The 22517-nt window shown below is 41.7% G+C and overlaps 1 protein-coding gene across 1 annotated transcript in view; it reads right to left on the bottom strand.

The window, feature by feature from the left end:
• Window positions 1–22517, bottom strand: part of ATP6V0A2 (ATPase H+ transporting V0 subunit a2) — a 96890-nt gene that overhangs the window by 40621 nt on the left and 33752 nt on the right. Inside the window, exons 5-8 of the mRNA XM_040347335.1 lie at window positions 20690–20790; window positions 14299–14425; window positions 12660–12742; window positions 3002–3095 (exon numbers count right to left, since the gene is read on the bottom strand). Of these exons, the coding sequence (XP_040203269.1) occupies window positions 3002–3095; window positions 12660–12742; window positions 14299–14425; window positions 20690–20790 (405 nt within the window). The remainder of the gene's footprint in view (window positions 1–3001; window positions 3096–12659; window positions 12743–14298; window positions 14426–20689; window positions 20791–22517) is intronic.

Raw genomic sequence — 22517 nt, 5'->3', positions numbered from 1 at the left:
GTAAATGAACACAAGTCCATTTACATCTGCTGCTCCATCGAGGTGAAAGGAGGGTCCGATTGGGTCAGACCAATGGTGCGAAAGGGGCATAAGGCTGCTTTCACGATGATGCACTGTGGGTGTACAGCAGTGCACCTGCGGCTTTCCTGTGGGTCAGCTGCACTTTGCCATAGACCTCTATTATATCCTGCAGGTGTGTTGCACTTTCTGAAAGCGCACCAAACCTGCAGGTAATAACAGAAGCCTATGGCACAGTGCAGCTTACCCTTCCTGAAAAGTTTAAAAGCAGCCCAGTAACATCTGCATAACAGATATGCCCAAATATACACTGTGATGTTAGTAATAAACTTACCTTTAATAACAGTCTTCCATTCAGGTATCACCGGCTATTGCTGTCCCAGGCAGAGCGCATTTTGCATCACTCTGCTTGTGACATGAGCGGCGCTATAAAAAAAGCATTGGCTTATGCGGCTTTGCTCCGCAGCCGCTTGCTTCCTCTAATGCTGGCTCCATTTACAAAACTGATGCTCTGGGATGGCAGGTTGGCAACCCGCGATCTGCGCTTGCCATCCCAGAGCAGGAGGTCGCGGGCCACATCAGAGGGCTTTGCGGGCCACTGGTTGGGCACCCATGCCCTAAAGGGAAATTTGTCTATTGTCAATGTGCTGAAACAAGGGAGAAAAGGCCCCATGTTAGATCCATATTGATTTGGTAACAGCTTTCACAGGGCTAAGATCCTTCTCTTCTGCTGGTTAAGCACACAGCACCGCAGTCATGGAAACAAGGACAGTCTTGTATGTCTCCTTCCTAACGTAAAGTGTTACTAAACCCAGAACCCTGAAATCCCTATATCTGGTCTCCCACAGTACACAGAGCATGAAATCGCAATAGTTTTATTAAAAATAAAATGCTAAATACCCTCTCTTATCAGCAGTATATAGCAGTCTTGTAACTTCTATCATTGTCCAGCCAAGCACTGGTTAAAGCTTGTAGGGGTTTTCCGACTGCCCTTTGAGGCTGTAGAACCCATGACTGTCTGGACAGTGCCGATTGGCCCTATGCTGATCACATGCACTCTTCCAAGAAAAAAAAAACCTCTCTAGCAATACTCATCAAACTGAGCATGTGTAGAGTGCCTTCATCAGCTCTGTGTTATCAGGAAATCATCAGGGGACAGTGGAAGGAGGGGAGGATCAGAGAAGCCTGTATCAAACTGCCTTTTTAAACAAAGCAGAAGGTTAACCCCTTAGGTTCCACAGTGAGTATAGTGATTTTACGGTTGTGGGTTTAGGAACACTTTAGGTACCCAATATTGTACATTGCATGGCAGGGAAGCAAAGAGAGGGCAAGTATAAGCACCAGGATCGGGGGTAGGTTATTAAAACAGAACCCCAGCCAAAAATATTGAATAGCCTATTAAAAAAAGAACAACTACATTAAAAAAAAAAAAAAAAAAAAAAGCTTTTTCTGCAATACTGACTTTCAGTCTTTCAAGGACTGATAATGTAAGGATAGGTAGGGAGACCGCCGCTCCAGGTGAGCACAGGCAGGTAATCAATGTCCACTCAGGAATCACACGGGTGCTGGCAATGCATAGAATTAAGCAGGTGGGAGAATGGATGGACAGCCGCACTCCAAAAAGTCTTGTTGAAAAAAGACGTGCTCTTTATTGTAAAAAGGAAAAAATGCACAGCACACAACAGCATACAGTGGGATAGACAGCTGACGCGTTTCGCATTAACAACTAATGCTTAGTCATAGCTAAGCTATGACTAAGCATTAGTTGTTAATGCGAAACGCGTCAGCTGTCTATCCCACTGTATGCTGTTGTGTGCTGTGCATTTTTTCCTTTTTACAATAAAGAGCACGTCTTTTTTCAACAAGACTTTTTGGAGTGCGGCTGTCCATCCATTCTCCCACCTGCTTGACTGATAATGTAAGCATGAGGTTGTTGCCTTAGATAGAAATGAAGGGCAAAAAATGGTGATACCCAACATTTCAAAAAACGTAGGACAAGAAAAGGTATAAGCGATGACTACAAAAATAAAAATGTTATTTCACGATTGGAATTAACCAGACTAAAAAACATATATGCATTTAGCCATGTGTGCAGTGGAGGGAGGGAGATGACAACAATGTCATTTAATTTTAATTAATTACATAGCGGAAAATGTTTAGGTTTGGGGTGTTCTACTTATAAAATGTTGGTATTGTATGTTATGATAAAATGTATATTATCCATAATACTTTTCTGGTCTTATGTTTATGTTGGTTTGGGATAATTACAGCCACACACGTTAAGAATGCTCCATGTTCCTAAGGTGCATTAAAAAAATAAATTTAAAAAAAAAAGTATGTTTTTTGCATATTTTTTTTATTCAGGATAATTTACAGATAAATTCTATATATTTAATGATCACTGGTTAGCTGTAAACGCAACTTCAACAATTTTTCTTCACAAGGTACCTGCATTTCTGACAGTGCTAACTAATATAGGTCAATGATTGTAATTGCAGAAGGCTTTATTTCACCTACAATATGTTTTTTTTTTTTTGCTACTAGCAACTAATTATGTACCACTTTATCAGAAATACGAACTTAAAAAAAAAAAAAAAAAAAAAAAAAAAAAATCGCATTAAAGAACTCCAGACATGAATCTAAACTCTTCGGGCCAGCCTGGCTTAAACAAACTTTTCAGATGTCACCCCCATGTGGCCTATGCTGCATACGATGGATGATGGATGTACCAGCGGCTTCCCCATAGATAGTTACTTGTTCCCGCACCCTCCACCACTCAGGAGAAGCGTTGTATTTTGGTCAATGAATACAAGCCTTACTCTTATTGGTTGAGGCAGAGTCCACTCCACCATGGTTAACCAAAAGAAAAATGGGGGGGGGGGGGTGCTTTAGTATTATCTGTTACATTGTTCCGAGGACTATGAACCTCACACCCATCTATGTTATGTACATGAGGACAGGTGGAGTTCTTAGCTCAGCTTACCGCCTGCAAGTCTTGAATTCTTGTGTTCAATCCGGATATTATCTCTTGTCGTTCCTCAGAAGAGTTTGGGTATGGATACACGTGACAATGGTAACTGTAATGCAATAGCAAAAAAGCAATGTTACACTAAATGTTTAGGTGATTTAATGCATCTCTCAGCAGCAAACAATGGTTTTGACTGAAATGCGAATGTTGTTAAAATGGAATATATTAGTTGTTTATAGAAAACATTTTAGATATGCAATGTGGATTCAATCAGTTTAAAACAATACATACGTTGAGGGCCCATTTAAACCAAACCAGTGCATTGTGGGGCGTCTAACGCATTTTATATATTGGCATCAACATGCGTTGTGTAAAGGCAGCCAAGTCACCCGCACATGTAGCCATTGAACCTTATATCAACCGGTGAGAGGGGCCAGGAGCACCAAAAAAGGGACCCGAGAAGAGGAAAATCTGGGCTGCTCTGTGCAAAACAAACTGCATGGAGGCAACTACAGGCAAGTATGACATATTTTTTTTTTTTTTTTAAACAACATAGACTTTAGTATCACTTGAAGGTGTGCAGGTAATATATTTCTCACCAGCAAAACATATGCATTGGGGCAATACTAAAAACCAACAGGCAGTATAATGCTCCAATGGGTGTATGGAGCATTAACTCTTGTTACAGTAATGGGCCCTTACAGTTTTACCTGCCAACAGGATTGCATTTCTGTACTACCAGCCTTATGGTTTGTATCTACCATATTTATTGGCGTATAACGCGCACTTGTTTCCCCTCAAAATCAGGGGGAAATCGTGGGTGCGCGTTATACGCCGATCCCCGTGCTGTGTTTGAACCACTCCGCCGACATATACCGAGCGCAGTACACTCGGGTATACTCGGGCAGGCTCGGCTCCGCTCGCGGTCACGTCCTCTGCGTCCTGTACGTCCTTTACGCGAGAGGAGCCGAGCCTGCCCGAGTATACCCGAGTGTACTGCGCTCGGTATATGTCGGCGGAGTGGTTCAAACACAGCGCGGGAAGCAGGGATCGGCTGAAAAACACAGCGGGTAGGACACCACGATGGCTGCAGAAGGATGCCGGACCGGACAAGGCCGCCGATGGACGCCGGGCAAGACACCGACGAGGGGCATCCAAACTAAGTATTTCTTTTTTTTTCCAGGAATTTTCCTTCTAGGTTTGGGTTGGGCGCTATACGCCGGGGCGCGTTATATGAAGATAAATATGGTATTTTCCAACGGTACACAGCCAGACAGGTGAGAGTTTCTTAAAGGATAAGTTCAATTTTTAGAAAAAAAATAATAAATGCACATTTTTTTACGGAGGTAAAGCAAGGGAAAAGAGGGAAACATTTACACAGCGCCGGCAGCATTGGAAACAAGTTACATGTTCAACCATAAAAATGGGTGCAACATGTTCCCAAAGGTGAACTTATCCTGTAAGCCAGGGAACCTCAAACTACGGCCCTCCAGCTGTTGTAGAACTACACATCCCATGAGGCATTGGGACACACCAACATGACTAAGCATGATGGGAATTTTAGTTCCTATACAACTGGAGGGTCATAGATTAGGACCCATGCTGTAAGCATTTCAGCCTCCTATGACACTCGCCACCTTCCACATTTGAAAGTGAACCATCATCATTACCTCTGTCCAGTGAGACCTAGGAAATGGCAGTTTAGTTGAAAAAATTACAAGTCCTCTGGCAGGTAAAGCAGGACACATATATACCCATTAGCCATGTATTTTGTCATTTGAACATAAATATCCCTCTCAACGTGTGTCTGTGTTTTAGGAGCTTTGTTTCTATTGATATAGAGTTGAAAAAATACATGGAACAGCAATATAGAAGTCCAGTAATTATATACAGTATCTCAGAAAAGTGAGTACACCCCCACACATTTTTGTAAATATGTTAGTTCTTTTCATGTGACAACACTGAAGAAATGACACTTTGCTACAATGTAAAGTAGTGAGTGTTCAGCTTGTATAACAGTGTAAATTTGCCGTCCCCTCAAAATAACTTAACACACAGCTATTAATGTCTAAACCAATGGCAACAAAAGTGAGCACATCACTAAGTGAAAATGTCCAACTTGGGCCCAAATTGTCAACATTGTGTGTGTCCACCATAATTTTCCAGCACTGCCTTAACCCTCTTGGGCATGGAGTTCACCAGAGCTTCACAGGTTTCCACTGGAGTCCTCTTGATGACATCACAGAGCTGGTGGATGTTAGAGACCTTGCACTGCTACACCTTCTGTTTAAGCATTCCCCACAGATGCTCAATAGGGTTTAGGTCTGGAGACATGCTTGGCCAGTCCATCTTTTTTGAAAATCATTTTTTTTTTTACACGAAAACTCAATAAAAAGGGGTTACATAATAAAGCCTCTGGGCATACACCAGCTTAAACAACATATATTAGAACCTATAGGACTATTACCATGTATCTATTGAAACAACTACACACTTAAAACTACTCGTGTCATCAAATTGGAGGGATACAGGGAAGGATAATGGATCTTATACTTCAGGTGACCACTTCAGGGAGAGATGCTGAGGTTGAGGACAACGCATCTAGGTGTAGCTTCAGATAACAAACAGAATTACTGTAGGTCTTCACCGCTACAAGACATTTAGTTAAAGTAAACAGAAGGGCTCCAGATCCTATTGTGTTGCGTTTGTGATGTCCGATTCTAACCACACGTGCCACATTTTGTCAAAATTAGCTGGGCAGCATCTGTCAAGATAGGCCATTTTGTATAATGGAACCGCTGAGTTGATCAATGATTTCCATGAATTCAAAGTGGGTACCTCTGGTTGTTCCCATTTTATTAATAAAGCCTTCCTAGCATAAAAATAATAGGAGTCGCCAGGAGCCCACCAGACCCAGCAAGCAGATTGACACATTCAGGGGAATATGGATCATGAGCAGAGTTTCAATGAATTTTGTGACCTCTGTCCAAAAGGACTGAATCCTGAGACAGGACCATATCATATGGTTGAAGTCAGCATCTGCTATACCACACTTCCAAACAGTTGGAGGAATTTGGGGAAATTTAGGATAATATTTGGGGTGACAAATAAACCCTGTGAATCATTTTAAATTGCATCAATCGATCTCTGACAGAGATAAGTTGTAAAAAAGGATACTCCCAGGCGTCTTCCGAATCCAGATCAGGGACCTCGCCCTGCCACTTAGAGAACAAATCCTCCAGACCAAAATGAGGGTAAAAACGTTTTATAGATGGTAGAGGTGGGTTTGACCAGAGGGACATCCCCTAATGTGGATTCAAGGTTGGACTGAAGGAAAAACACTGGGGTGGATCCATATTGGGTAGCGAAGGATGTGGCAAATTTGAAGAAATCGAAAGAATTGGGGATTAGTAAGCCCAAATTACTCCTTAAAGGAATCAAAGAATAGAAGGGAGTCACTAATACAGATATGCTCCAGTTTTTGATACCTCTAGCAGCACAGAACCCTGGGTCCGGGACAGTCAGAAAGTCTGATAAATGTGGGTTTAACCACAGGGGGTTGTCCGGAGATCTAGTGCGAGGGTCCCCTTGTTGTTTACATACCAATAGTTGCCAAGCAATGATCACCGCTTTCATGGAAAGTGTGGGAGGAAAGGGGGCCTTGACACCCCTATATAAAGCATTTCTCAGCGCCTGGTAGGAACCGAGGTGTGCGGCCTCAAGGACTACAGCAACATTGGTATCGTCTGAGGCTATCCAGTTATGGGCGTGCGATAGTAGTGCAGCAAATAAATATTTCTGAAGATATAGATAGAGAGGCTAGACCACCCTCTGTCCAGGGCCTTTGGAGTATAGATTTATTTATTCTGGGGGGTGTTACTGTCCATCTTTATCCTCACCTTCTTTAGCAAGGCAGTGGTCACCTTGGAGGTGTGTTTGGGGTCATTATGTTGGAAAACAGCCCTGCAGCCCAGTCTGCGAAGGGAGGGGGGTCATGCTCTGCTTCAGTATGTCAGTACATGCTGCCATTCATGTTTCCCTCAGTGAAATGCACTCACGCTGCCCTAGACCATGACACTCCCACCACCATGCTTGACTGTAGGCAAGATACACTTGTCTTTGTACTCCTCACCCGGTTGCCGCCACACACACTTCACACCATCTGAACAGAAAAAGTTTATCTTGGTCTCATTAGATCACACGACATGGTTTTAGTAATCCATGTCCTTAGTTTTTCTTGTCTTCAGCAAACTGCTTGCGGGCTTTCTTGTGCATCATCTTTAGGAGAGGCTTCTTTCTGGGACGACAGCCACGCAGACCAATTTGATAAAGTGTGCCGACTCCCCACCCCTTCAACCTCTGCAGCAATGCTGGCAGCACTCATAAGTCTATTTACCAAAGACAACCTCTGGATAAGACGCTGAGCATGTGCACACAACTGTGGAGGGGGTGTGTGGCGCACCTTGAAGTTTGGAGCACAACTGCACTTTAAGAACTGGAGCACTTTTGCACAATGCACATGGACATTTTTAATTTTGTTTCAAATATCAAATTGAATATTTTGTGAGCGCTGTATTTATATGTATAATTTTTTTTTGAGGTGAATAGCACTTGTGTACAGCAGCTGCAAACACTAGATTCATGTATCCGTATGGTTATCACTTAATGGGCAATAATTAAAAATTATATATATATATATATATATATATATATATATATATATATATATATATATATATATATATATATATATAATTTTTAAATATACAATATATACACACACACACACAATATATATATATTATACAAGCTGTGCACTACTTTACATTGTAGAAAAGTGTAATTTCTTCAGTTTTTTCACGTTTTTTATTGCTGTCTGTGTCCCTGTTAGGGAGATTCATCCTATCAAACTGACCACGGTATCACAGCTCAGCAGCCATGATAAACAGTGGTCAGTAAACAGGGGAGGGCTGAACCAGGCAAGATCAGCCAGGTATTTTAGATGATACAAAAGGGAAAATTTACACAGCACATGGACTGTGCTGTTATTCATGCTTTAAAAAGGACCGGATTCTTTTTTTTTTTTAAAGGGTTACAACCACTTTAACCACTTGCCGATTGCCGCACACACACATATACGTCGGCAGAATGGCACAGGCAGGCAAATGGGCGCACCTGTACGAACCTTTGAATTTACCGACCATCGGGCGCACGTGCCCATGGGCCCCCGCAAACTGTTCACCGGCTGCCCGCGATTGCGGCGAGGAGAGGCAGAATAGGGAGATGCCTATGTAAACAAAGCATTTCCCTGTTCTGCCAGCAAAATGACAGGGATCTACTTGCTCCCTGTCATCAGGAGCAGTGATTTGTCATGTTGTAGTGAGCCCATCCCTCTCACAGTTAGAATCACTCCCTAAAACACACTTAACCCCTTGATCGCCCCCTAGTGTTTAACCCCTTCCCTGCCAGTGTCATTTATACAGTAATCAGTGGCGATTGTAGCTTTGATTGCTGAAAAAAAGGACAATGGTCCCAAAAATAGTATCAAAAGGGTCCGATGTGTGCGCCATAATGTCACAGTCCTGAATGAAAAAAAACAAAAAAAACAAACACACACCACATAGATCGCCACCATTACTAGTTAAAAAAAATTATTATTATTTACAATAATAATAATAATAATAATAATAATAATAATAATAATAATTGATATAGATCTCCTATTTTGTAGATGCTATAACTTTTGCGCAAACCAATCAATGTACACTTATTGCAATTTTTTTAATCATTTGCTTTTTTCTTTTCAAAATTGTTGCTCTTTGGTTTATAGCGCAAAAAAAAAAGAAAAAAAAAAAGAAAAAAACGCAGAGGTGATCGAATACCACTAAAAGAAAGAAAGCTCTATTTTTTGGGGGGGAAAAGGGCGTACATTTTGTTAGGGTACAATGACACATGAACGCGCAATTTTCAGCTAAAGCCACGCAGTACAGAATCACAAAAATTGCTCTGGTCAGGAAGGGGGTAAATCTTCCCGGGGCTGACGTGGTTAGAGATAAATTCTGGTCAAATCCCCAGTTAGAAAGGCCAGAATGTGAGGCACAGCGGAATCTCTGGGATTGAAATGGTTGTGTCGACACCAGTCGAAAGTATTTTCCAGGTACGATAGTAGATCTTTCAGGAAGTGGCTCTTTCCTTTTAGCAATGTGGGAATGACAGAGTTGAAGACCCCTTGCCATGACAGCCAGTGACTGAGAAGCAGAAGTAAACAGGGAGCCCTGAGAAAGGAAATCTGGCTTGTTTGGAAGGGGCCAGGGTTCGGTCTCCTAGTAGCAGTCCGAGTCTGTGTACCAGGTTGTTCTGGGCCAGTTTGGTGCAAAAAAGAATCACCGGTTTCTTCTTTTGCTTTATTTTGTAGAGCAATCCAGGCAGAATTCTCACTAGAGGAATGACATGCATTAGTCTGAAATGAGTCTAGGACATTATCAGAGCATCCAATACACAAACAATTTCAACTGTCCACTCCTGGGATCCAGGAGAACATTAGGGAGAGCATAGATCACTAAACAGTGTTTTTCTGTCCATGAGATGATCAGGCTTGCTTCCTTCAAGACTGCATGACTCTTGGTGCCCCCTTGGTGATTTATGTAGGCCACAGCAGTGGTATTGTCCGATTGACCCTAATCAGGTGTTCAGTGGTCCTCAGCCATTTTTATCACTTTAAGCACCATAATCGTGATGTAGAGCTTGGCTTCCTCTGGAGACATGTTCCCTGTACTGTGAGAGATTAACACTCCTTCCTAGTATCCCCAGCCTGAGAGACTGGCATTGGTTATCACCTTCCAGTGGTATGGTGGAACAACTTCCCCACAGCCAAGACTGGGTTGCAAATTCACAAAGCTAGAGAATTCCTTGCTTAGCTGAATAGAAGCATGCTCAGGTCGAGAGAGGATGCAGGTTTGTTCTGTGCCAACAAGAGGTTGTATTGGAGAGGCTTGAATAAAATTGGGTGCATGGCATAGCCTTCGAAAGAGGCCACCATAGGGCCCAAAACACGCAAGGACACTCTCATAAAGACTCTTTAACCTCAAGGCCTGAGATCCAAGAAAGACCAGCTTTAAAGTTGATTACACAACAGAAAGTTTGAAATATCTCAATAGTCACATGGAATATTGCAGATAGCTGGAAGGGTAATGAGACCTTCAGAAGAAGGTCGTCCAGATACCCTATCACCTGAATGTCCCGGAGTTCTTAAGAGGGGAAGAAGGGGTGCAAGAACCTCTGTAAATACTTTGGAAGCAGAGAAAGGCCAAAAGGTCAGTGTAACAAACTGGAAATTATCATCTCCTACTGCAAAGTGCAAAAAGAGCTGATGAGGTGCGCAAATGTGAATATGCAGATAAGCATCTTAAAGAAACTTTGGAACTAGTTGGTACTTGTTTAGGGACTTTAGATCCAGCATAAGACATATTACCCCCTTTGGGTTTTGGTACTGTGAACAGCTTTGAATGGAAACCTCTGAACTTGTCCTACTACCGGAAGGACCAATCCCTGGGACAAGAGATGGTTGAGAGCAGAAATGTAACTGTCCTTAAGCAGATTTTGGTTGGTTGATTTGAGAGAGTGGAGCAGAGAAGGGGTAGAGTTTGAAACTTTGTACCCCAATTGAAATTAACAATTAAAAACACACCGTTCTGGGACGTCAGTGACCAAGAGACATGAAAACTAACAGACATCACCACTTTTGTAACCTTCTGCTGTGGAAGCAGGGCTTTTCCTCTTGTGACATAAGTGCCTCACCAAAGAGATGTTCTCCTTCAAAGGGCATATGTGTGAGGTTTGTTTTATAGGCAGCTTCAGCAAAAGCTGGTTGCAAAGCTGGGCCTGAGAGAGAGCCTTTAGGAGCAAAATCTTTATATGAAAGGACATCTTCAATGGGTATAGAAAGATGCTTGTTTAAGGCTGAAACAGCAGTGTCTACCACAGCAACAGTCCAAAGTTTAGCAATGATTCTCAGAGGGGTGATAATCTTTTCAGGAATGGCCCAATAATCATAAATTGCTCATTCCATTTGATCATTAATAGGGAATGTCTTTTTAGACATAAGCAGGTCAATTAGTAGATAAGGGGTCATGGTGAGCGCACAGGAGAACCAAGTGTGACAATTCTGAGGATTTTGCTCACAGCAGAAATTAATAGATCAGCTTTGGGAAGCAAATTGTGTAAAGCCATTAGATCAGAAGTATAGGAGCCTGGGGGTGAAAATTCTTCCACGACCTCCTCTAAAACTGCTTATGGGTCCTCTCCCCCCTTAATATCTGCATTCTCTAGAGGAGCTATTTTGCCTTCTAAACCCTGGTAGTCACCATGGGAGCAGAGAAGGAGCCTGGCGCCTTTGAGCTCAGGACAGTGATAGCCGTATTAAAGCAGTTAGTTGTCTGAGAAATTGTGAGATAGTTGGAGAAAAGACTAATTAGTCAAGCAGGTCATTTGCAGAGTGCCTGGGATAACGCTATAATTGGATATAGAGACTGGTGTTCAAATAAGGTCCCGTTCAGGTGCAAGGGAAGTATCATCACTCTAAGCAGATTGAGTGTTTTGCAGGCCTTCAGCAGAGTGTAAGCTTTTGCCACAGGTTCTTTTGAGCCTGGTTTTGGCCAAGTAATAGAGACATGCCTCTCAGGTGCTATGAGGCTACAGTAGTGATCCAATAAACAAGGCAACGGTCTTAACTGTGTTGCTGGTTCCTATATAAAGCCAGGTATAGGCCATGATTGTGAGCATACCCCCAAGAGGAGTCTTCAGAGTCTGGGTTTCATAGGAATAGATTCATGGCCCTGCACCTGTATAGCACGCTACATGCATTTCACCAAGTGCTGAGGTTAGTGCCAAAGCATAATCCAGTGCTGAAGTATATTACAGGCCATCTACATAAGTTGTGGGATCTGGGTACAGCTCCCAAGATTTTACAGTGGTTGCACCAATCCAAATGCACTGCCTCCATTGTTGCATTAGAAGACAGTGAGGAACTGATTGAAGAATGTGAAGTAAAATAATAAACTAGTTGAGCCAAGAATGATTTCATTATAATGGAGGTCCATCACCTTAGGACACCAACAAAAAAACAAAAACTGACGACTCACAGAGTGGGGTAGGTTTTATAGGGGGGACGCCCAGGTGGCATGTCCTAAAAAGCCTGCCAGATTCCATCACCTGAAGGTAACAGACTATAATCCAAGGTCTATGAATACTGTTTATGTTCTGTAGTGATATCCAAAAGATACTGAATTTACAAGTAACTCAAAATTCTTCTACTTCTTTGATGCTGTCACAGGTAGGATTCACCTTAGGACACTAGCAAAAAACTGGGAACTTAGGCTAGGGTACAGTTATCAAAGTAACAGCCTTTCAAATTTAAAATGTTTTGTTTCAATAATTTTATTCGTTTTACAATGAAAAATGGCGATACAGATGAACATTGATTTGTACATTACTGAACATACAGCATTAAGGTTGTCCGTTCAAATGTAAATTGTAAACATGCATTGCCCAAGTTTCAGGCACTGGGATAGTGGGAGAGGTGTGTAGGTTGTCTTACTGCAGGAAAAAAAATATCACAGCATCTTTACTGTAAAAGTTGAAAAAAATGATGCAAATGTCTCTACAGAACACTCACCAGTCACAGATTTTTTTCACTTTCTGTCCAATCTGTTCTCCCCAGTAAGAAATTAGAAACACAAACCACTTTGTTGGCTCTTCCTTTAAAAAACGGGAAAGAATTTTTTTTTAAATAAGTTGTCCTGTATCAAAATTAAACCTTATAATAACACTTTAAAGAGGAGTTCCAGCCTTTTAATAAACACTAAAAGTCAATAAACAGACACTTGCGAGAAGAGAAGTCGCCGGACCTCTGCTTTAAGATATGACCACAAAATGATACCATAATTATAGAGATAGATTATATATATATATATATATATATATATATATATATATATATATATAATTATATTATATACATACGTACACAGTCGCTCGCTTTTAGCCTTTTGAGGGATTTTCTTGTCCAATTTAACAAACTTTTAGGAATAGAAAATAGAGGAGTTTCCCCTCACTGGGGAATTTTTAGCATTTCCATCCAAAGAAATACCCATTCAGCCTGTAGGCTTATACAGTACATGCAGCACTCCTGCTCTGGCCTTAACTTTTAGGCCCTTTTGTCCCACATATGAAGACAGTCTTCATACACACTCTGTGCACACAATTTGCAGCCCCTTGTTGCTTTGGCTCCCACATGAAACCCTCCTCTGCCTGCTGGAGTGGAGCCCAGATCCATGGTCTGGTCTTTACAAAAAGCCCAGCACACACCTGACCAAATATCATCCCACCCAGATCTCCAAGAAATCTTCAGGTTCCAGGTCCCAAAATGGACTTTACAAAACCATGAGGAAACTGAAAAGCCAATTTCCTCTGCATCAAGCAAACCCCCTGGAGCCCCTCAACCCATTTGGTTGAGAATCCTGAGTTATGGCCTCTATTTAGACCCTGGCATGGTAATGCACCGCCAATATAGTGAGTGTGTGCACACACACACACATTGTAAGTGTATATGTTAATTGCTTTAATTGGACTTGAATATTACCTACTCTAGCTACTACAATTTTTTGCAAAGTACTATAGGTTCCCTCCACAATAACCTTTGGCAGTTTCATTTAACATCCCTCTTCCATACTCGACGAGATAATACACAAAAAGGTGTTGAATCCTAGCAGCAAACACCAGCAAGTCACCTACTTTATGATTTAGAAACTGAATGTTTTGTCCAAGTGTTGACAGATAGGCCAACCAGTCATGTGTTCAGGCTAGTATTTACTATCCTATTTCATTCCATTTACCAAGTCTATGCAGGAGCGGTGTTCACAGTGGCTAATCAATACTTCTATTTTGTATTAAAAACCGACCACACTAGGCAGAAGAGCACAGCGTAGTCAGATTTCTGGCTGTGCTGATAACTCAGCCTACTTTCCTCCAATGATCAGACTTGTGCTGACATCCCGCCCAGCCATTAACTAGGAAGATCAGTGTACTGCCGTTTCAATTTCCTGAGCTCTTTATGCAGTCGAGAACGAAAGTTATGTGATCACCTTTAACAAAAAAAAAGGGGAGGGTGGGGTGGGGAAGCATTTATAATGTTTTTTATATGTATAAATAAATGTTTTCCCTTGTATTTCTAATATAAGCTGAACTGTTTTTTTTATAAAGTGTTAGAATTACCACCTAGCTAGTTGTTAGAATAAAGGGAAGGACCTACTCACAGTTTCAGGATCATACAGAAACACATCAAGCTCCTTGTAAGTGAAAATGGTGTAGCCTTTGCAAACCCTCCACAACATCTTTTGAAAAGATTCAAGTTTGGTACAGTGAACTAGCCCAGAAACAAACCTGCCAAAAGAAAAAAGTGAAATGATAGTTTGTAAACATAGTTCCTACTATGATCTCACTGTACTGTATGTAGTAAATACAAAATGCAAGGCAAGCTTCAGCAAAACATTTTACAGTGAACACAAACAGTGAGGAAGGGGTATAAATCCATTGGGTCACGATGCCCCTTTTTTTGCTTAACCACTTTAGCCCCAGAAGAATTTACCTCTTAACAACAAGGCATTTTTTTTTTCCTATACGGCACTGCATTGCTTTAACCGACAATTGTGCTGTCGTGTGACATTGTACCCAAACAAAATTGAGGTCCTTTTTTTTTACCACAAATAGAGCTTTCTTTTGGTGGTATTTGATCACCTCTGCAGTTTTTATAGTTTGCCCTATAAACAAGAAAAAGACTGACAAGAAAAAAATAAATAAATAGAAAAAAAAAAAAAAAAAAAAAAAAAAAAAAGAAAAGAAAGAAAGAAAGAAAGAAAGAAAGAAAGAAAGAAAGAAAGAAAGAAAGAAAGAAAGAAAGAAAGAAAGAAAGAAAGAAAGAAAGAAAGAAAGAAAGAAAGAAAGAAAGAAAGAAAGAAAGAAAGAAAGTAGAAGAAAAAAAACGTATTTAACAGTTTAGGACAATTTGCATTCTTCTACATTTTTTTTTTACCAAAAAATAAGCAATAAGCGTCTATCGATTGGTTTGCGCAAAAAAGTTATAGCATCTACAAGCTATGGGATAGATTTAGGAACTTTTATTTAATTTGTTATTGTTTTTATTGGTAATGGCGGCAAGCTGTGATTTTTAGCGGGACTGCGACATTGTGGCAGACAAATCTGATCCCAAGTGACACCAATACAGTGATCAATCCAAAAAAAAATAAAAAATATATAAAATGCACTAATCAGTGTATAAATTTACAACTGTGTATATGCCCATACATGTGTGACTCTATAGTCACATGGGCTGCTCAGATGTGATAGGGAGGAAATGCTCAGCGTAGAGAAGCACTGAAAATTGAGCATGTGTAGAGCTGCCAACACTGCACAGATATTTTACATCACTGGATTGCTGCAACAGCAGCCTATCTTCACCTCACAACTGTGGGCCCATATGCAGCAGCCACATTCCTATTGTATTCTTGGTTCAGTCAGCACACTCCAGTGTGCTACTAGAATAGTGTAGGCAAATTTATTGACCAACGGTAAAACGCATTTTGAATCGGTGTCAAGAGTTTATTGCAGGTCAGGCTGGATGACTCATACAGGCAGGTCTCTGGTGCCTCCCCCTGGTTCTGGAAGTTTGGATACATTTCTAGAAGCTGGAGGGTGGAGGACAGGAAGGTTTATCTGCATACTTAGTTTGGACAATCCCATGGCAGTTTGCCTGGCATGATGGCTGAGCCAGTCCATAAATATGGAGAAGCCGTAGCAGCAGATGTGTTGGGTGGCAGATTGAGTGCTGAGGAGACTGTCAGTGAGCTGGCTTGGGAGGATCCTGACAGCAGTGCAGTTTGAAAGCAATCTTACCCAAGAATCATCGGGAACAAGGAGGACAGTGTGAGTACTTCAGCACATTCAGGGACTTACAAGAGGAAAGACTGCCTAAGCAAGCCTTCCTGGAAGACAGCGCTGTGCCTTAATCTTTCCTTTCCCTTGCCCTGGAAGATCTTCAGTAGCAGATGGGTGGGCTGGTGAAGAAGCAGCCATGTGGGCCGAGTTCCTACTCCTTAAAGTGGAACTGCAGTCTGCTCAAATAATTTGTAATAAAAACATCTTTGCCATTCTGAAGCTTCCCTGCAACCACTTTGCATGCACCACTTTGCTGCAGAACTCTCCCTCTACAGAGTCTGGCTGCAACCATTTTAACTTCCTGGATTTACACACAGCGGCACTCTGCAGCTCTCATTCGCCCTCTTATGACTCACCCCCCCTCCCTTCCTGGCAAACTCTCACGAGAGTGAGCTATGCATGATGTTATAAGCCTAGGCTTTTTACCAGACAAGAAACAGGAAGTAGGCTGTATAAGGTATTTACTGTCAGAAAGAAAATGTTTTACTATCCAAAGTTAAAACAAGGGCAGAGGATTTAATAGATGGAAAGATGCAAAAATTTCTGAAGTTCTGCTTTAAGGGGGCTTTTGCATTATTATTAGTCAGAGCCAGTCAATGTCTGGAAAAGAGGGCCATTCAAAACCTTGTACATAGGGAGGAAGTTGTCACTGGTTTTTGTTCTTTGATTAAAGTTGGGCATCCCATTTACCCCTTCACCCCATCCAAGTTGTTACCTCTAATAAAAACAAAAACAAAGCCAAGGGATTGACTTGTGTTTGGATGCAAGTGGAGAATGCGGGTTTCCTGGCTGTAGAGATGTAGAAGAGCCAGTTACCAGTGGCCCCTGTGGTGGTAGTGCTACACCAATATTATAGAATCCTTTACTCGTCTGATGCAAGCATTAAAGTGATTGTAAAGTCAGAAGGTTTTTTTTTTTTTTTATCTTTATGCATTCTATGATGCTCTTCACTTACAGCCTTTACTCTGTTATCCAGTTTAAGTGATGCTGGACATCATTCAACATGGAAGACTCAGATCATCTTTGTGGCAAATGTCTTTAGAAGGATGGACCTGGACTTCTGATGCAGATCACTTTCACAGAACTCTGTTAATGAATGACGTGGCCGAGTCTGCAAAGGCCACATTGTTTTTAACCACTTAAGCCCCGGACCTTTAGGCAGCTAAATGCCCAGGCCAGGTTTTGCGATTCGGCACTGCGTCGCTTTAACAGACAATTGCGCGGTCGTGCGACGTGGCTCCCAAACAAAATTGGCGTCCTTTTTTCCCCACAAATAGAGCTTTCTTTTGGTGGTATTTGATCACCTCTGCGGTTTTTATTTTTTGCGCTATAAACAAAAATAGAGCGACAATTTTGAAAAAAAATCAATATTTTTAACTTTTTGCTATAATAAATATCCCCCAAAAACATATAAAAAATTTTTTTCCCTCAGTTTAGGCCGATACGTATTCTTCTACCGATTTTTGGTAAAAAAAAAATCGCAATAGGCGTTTATCGATTGGTTTACGCAAAATTTATAGCGTTTACAAAATAGGGGATAGTTTTATTGCATTTTTATTATTATTATTTTTTTTACTACTAATGGCGGCGATCAGCGATTTTTTTCGTGACTGCGACATTATGGCAGACACTTCGGACAATTTTGACACATTTTTGGGACCATTGTCATTTTCACAGCAAAAAATGCATTTAAATTGCATTGTTTATTGTGAAAATGACAGTTGCAGTTTGGGAGTCAATCACAGTGGGCGCTGTAGGAGTTAGTGTTCACTTAGTGTGTGTTTACAACTGTAGGGGGGTGTGGCTGTAGGACTGACATCATCGATCGAGTCTCCCTATAAAAGGGATCACTCGATCGATGCAGCGCCATAGTGAAGCACGGGGAAGCCGTGTTTACATACGGCTCTCCCCGTTCTTCAGCTCCAGGGAGCGATCGCGTCGGAGCGGCTATAAACGAATAGCCGCACCATTGTCCCGGATCGCTCCCCGCGGGTATCCGACTGCCGCATGTAGCGGGGGGGGTCCCGATCGGATCCCCCACCCGCTAGAAGACAAGGACGTACCTGTACGCCCATTTGCCTGTACGTGCCATTCTGTGGACGTACATATACATGCGGCGGTCGGGAAGTGGTTAAATTGTGACAGTGGGTGCGGAAAAAAGATTCCCCGTCCAATGTCATAGCAGTGGATTGAAGGGGCACAGGCAGGTGCTCTTTGGTAACCTTTTACACCTTAAATACAGGTGCAACATGTAACATGTCACTAAAGGTGAACTTATCCTTTAATAAATAGATGCAACATACCTTGATATTCCGATATTATTCTCTGGCACAGCCAAAGACTGGGCTGCAACTTTTTGACCCATATATGGAGAGAGGATTACAATTTCACCAAGTGCCACCCATAAGGCAAGGATACAAATCTATATTGGACTGCATGTTTATGCTAATTTAGCTGCAATTATTTTTTTTATATAAATATTTTACTCAAGTATTTATTCTTAACTACAAAAAGTACTTTCTATTGCTCCTAGTCTCCACCAGATTCCTTTTTTTTCCTGATGTGATCTGACTTATATAAAGGAAGGTAGCCATGTTCATTCGCCTTGGTCCCACTGTATGCGGAACATAGCCACTCTCTTACTTGCTCCTGGGGTGGACTAGGGCATATGGAGTATAGGATTTGGAGAGTACAGAGAGAAGTGTGCAGAGCGCAGTATGCAGAGAGCAGTGCACGTGACCACAACTAACATGCACAGCTGGTTCCAAACAGAAGTGAGGGGGAAATTAAAGCTTCGGCATCTTACTCCAAACAATGAGGCAGAAAAACACAGTAAGAAACATTTTCATGAAAAAGATTACTGGGTCAAGTAGTGGATTGGTATGGATTATTTGAGAATAAGGATATTGTTTAAGCACATAATTACAGGGAAGTACATTGGGAAGTGCTACCTTGATGTTCAATATTCTAACCAAGCTTAAGCATACCACTGAATGGAAGTGAATGTGAAAATACAACTTGAGTGCAGCTGCGTATCATAAATGGGTGCAGGGTTTGCAGTGAACACGGGGCCCCTCAGGGTAGGGGGGCCAACTGTGCCCACACACACTGTACACATGGACAATGGTTCATAACATTTTGTTGGGCTGCATGATTTCAATCAGAGGGGCCCAAAAGGTGGGTTTTTATTTTATTTTCAGGTCACAAGCGGAGGCAGCTAAAGCCACATTTTCCGATGCTAGGATTAGTTCCGGAAGCTTAGAAACTCAAGGGGGCGGAAATTGGTTGGTGGTACCATGTTGTATACTCACAGCAAGTCAGTAGTGTGAGTGCTCACTGCTCATTGGTGCCCCTGTACTATGTGTTATAACTGGACACAGAAGACAACGTCTTCCTTCACAGACTTAGGTTGGATGCTTTGTGATCTGCATCTGTTACCTGCATACCAAGTATGTGAAGAAAGATTTCCTCTGTTGCGTCAAACTATTGCAGGTATTTGCTTGGAGCAGTAAGCGGTTTATTTTATCAGCAGCGGTGCTGAATGGTGTCTGTGGAGATAAGGAGAGAATGTCTGTGTGCAGTCTGCCCAGAACTTTGCGTAGACAGCAGGTCAGCAGCCCAGGAATGGAGGGGAGGGGATGACCATGAATGTATTTGATCCATAGCTCACTAATGGCTCCTCCTTGACTCAATCATCCATTTGCATGCTGACAAAAAAAAAAAAAAAAAGGCACTCAGAACAGAGGATTTGTCGCAGACAGTGGGCTCTAAGAAGCAAGTCATACACAGCATGTCCTGCTATACAATCTCTTTAGACTAGAGAGAATCAGGAGCAGAGAAAAGTCTGTATTGGGGTCATTAAGGGGAGGAGTCTGTACTGGAAATAGGAAGAGCAATATTTGTTGTATACTGGTCAATGTGTTATCTACCTCTGAGCCAGTGGAATATCATCCCTGGGTGCACTACACCCATGGATGAGACGTGTCAGGCACTACAGCTGCACCCATCACCAAGTACACATACTACCAACCGTAATACACTCATCACCTGCACATACAACCCACCACCATACACTTCGCACTTCTCTTCTTGCACATACTACCTACCTCCATACACTCTCTACCCCTCCCCCTGCACATACTACCCACCGACATACAATCCACACTCCTCTTCCCTGCACATGCTACTCACTGCCATACATTCAGTACCCCTCTCCCTGCAGATACTATCAAAACGACATACACTGCACACTCCTCTGCCTGCACATGCTACTGACTGCCATACACTTCACACTCCTCTCCCTGTACATACTACCCACCGCCATACAGACCGCACTCCTCTCCCTGCACATACTACCCACTGCCATACACTCCATGTTGTGTACCGAGCAATTACTATGGTGTATGGTTCTTATAGTTACTTTACGTGCTTTGAGAAAAGCAAAGTATGGTTTTTGGAAGTTGTTCTACTGTATACTTTTGAGACAGGAAATACAAAACGGAGCCATTATGCATGCATTTCTGTTTCTATATAAGCAAATAAAAAGAATTTGCACAAAAACAAAAAAAAAGGGCATCAGTGTGTAAAAAATTTCTAATGATTCACATACCTTTAAAATGTGTCAGCAGTAACCAGCAAAATACCAGAATTGCAAGCTTATGTCTCATGAACCTGACAGAAGAAGGGTTCATGATCATCATGACTATTACTCACCCCAGTTTTGCTCCAAGTCTCTGCATACAAGTATAGTCCATTAAGGAATCCTTTTCCAAAGCAGGGAACTCCTCATAAATGGCTTGTGAAGAGGTTTCAGACTGAAAAACAAAAAAACACACAAATCTTCATGAGAATGAGGAAATAAAATGCAAAAAGGCCAAATGTGATTTCATTTCATTGTGGCTAGCAAATGGGTGACAGGACATTATATTTGTTCTTTGAAACAACCCTTCACCTGGCACTGGTGCCCCCATTTAGCAGCCAATAGAGGTCCTGGCATTTACCAGCTGATAAGCAGGGACATGGCTTAGTGTACTGAGGGGGTTTCAAGTACTTGAGGAAAGTCGAGATCATGGTGGAGATAACATGGTACAGACTGGACCTAGTATCCAATCTGAGCATTAACACATGTACTTGCAGGTACCACAAAAGGATTTCAGCCATTTAAAACCCTTTCAATTAAAATTCTGTTTCATATATTTGGTTGGTTCCAAAAAAGCATAAAAAAAATAAATTAAAAAAAAAAAATCAAGCATTTATGAAACAGCCCAGGAAAAGACTGTAAAACGAATGAAAAAAAAATAAAATTGTATTTTTATTTTTTAAAAATGCACTTTGAGTAAAGCAAAGAATTTTCTATGGGAGCACTTGGCAAGGGGTCCAAGAGGAGGAGGGATCAGTCTGCTCTGTGTAAACTCACTGCACAGAGCAGGTAAATATGACATGTTATTTTAATTAAAAAAAAAATGGAAGCGTTAATATCACTAAGTCATGGATGGATTGAACCTGCTGAATTTCGATCAGACTATGAGCAGGCTGGCTGTACCAAAGGTGATCCACCAATAGACTACAGTACAACCAGTTTTTTTTTCACCTGATCTCTGCTGGAGGTTATAGCCACCAGCAGTGAACACTGTATTCTGCTGGTGGGAAAGTCTCCCTGCACTCCTCACCAGCAGAACATAACAGTGCTGCGGGCGGGATTCCCCCATCAACACTGACTGTGTTAATGGGCGAATCAAGCAATTTTCTTTCCTTCAAAATTCATTCAGTATATGCATAAATGGCCCGTCTTAGCCTCTGATGAAGTTGGCATGCCCTACCATATAGGGCAGGATTGGCGCTGAACACCAGGTTTCTGCTCGATTACACAGTCCTTTATGAGTTTAAGCCTGGGCAGTGATTACAGGTTAAGGAGCTTTAATTCATCTGTGTGAAGAAGGAGAGTCTGTGTCTGGACATTGATTAGTATCACTGCACCTTATGAAGTTTTACTTCTTATGGACCATCTGCTTTCTGATACATGCACTGCAAAACTTATTCCATGTAAGTAGATTTGAATCCTTTAATAAACTGGTTGTAAGTTTTTACACTATGTGGCTCATTTTCGCTCCTTGTGAAACATTGAATCTCCTATTGAGGGCGCAGTGACCTGCCTGGGAACCTCTCATGTTGCTCATGAGGAATGCTGAATTACCTACGGGCAGATCTGCGGTTCATAGGAATTGGGAAACGACATAAGCCTATTTTGACCTGTCTAATAAAAGGTTTGTTTAGGCCAATCCTAGAAGGTGAATGCATTTCCATGTTGGGGAGCACATGTAATATGCACTGCAATCTGCAAAGGATTTGAATATCTGTACCGTTTTCACAAGGATATGAACGGCACACAATTGATTGTTTGGACACTTTAACCACTTTAATACCGGGCATTTTTACTGCCGAGGCAAATTTTCAGCTCTGTCACACTTTGACAATTGCGCGGTCTTGCAACACTGTACCCAAACTACATTTTTACCATTTTGTTCACACATATAGAGATTTG

Source organism: Rana temporaria, chromosome 1, assembly GCF_905171775.1.
Source record: "Rana temporaria chromosome 1, aRanTem1.1, whole genome shotgun sequence".
Taxonomy (NCBI): domain Eukaryota; kingdom Metazoa; phylum Chordata; class Amphibia; order Anura; family Ranidae; genus Rana; species Rana temporaria.
This window is presented reverse-complemented; position numbering and strand designations above follow the sequence as displayed.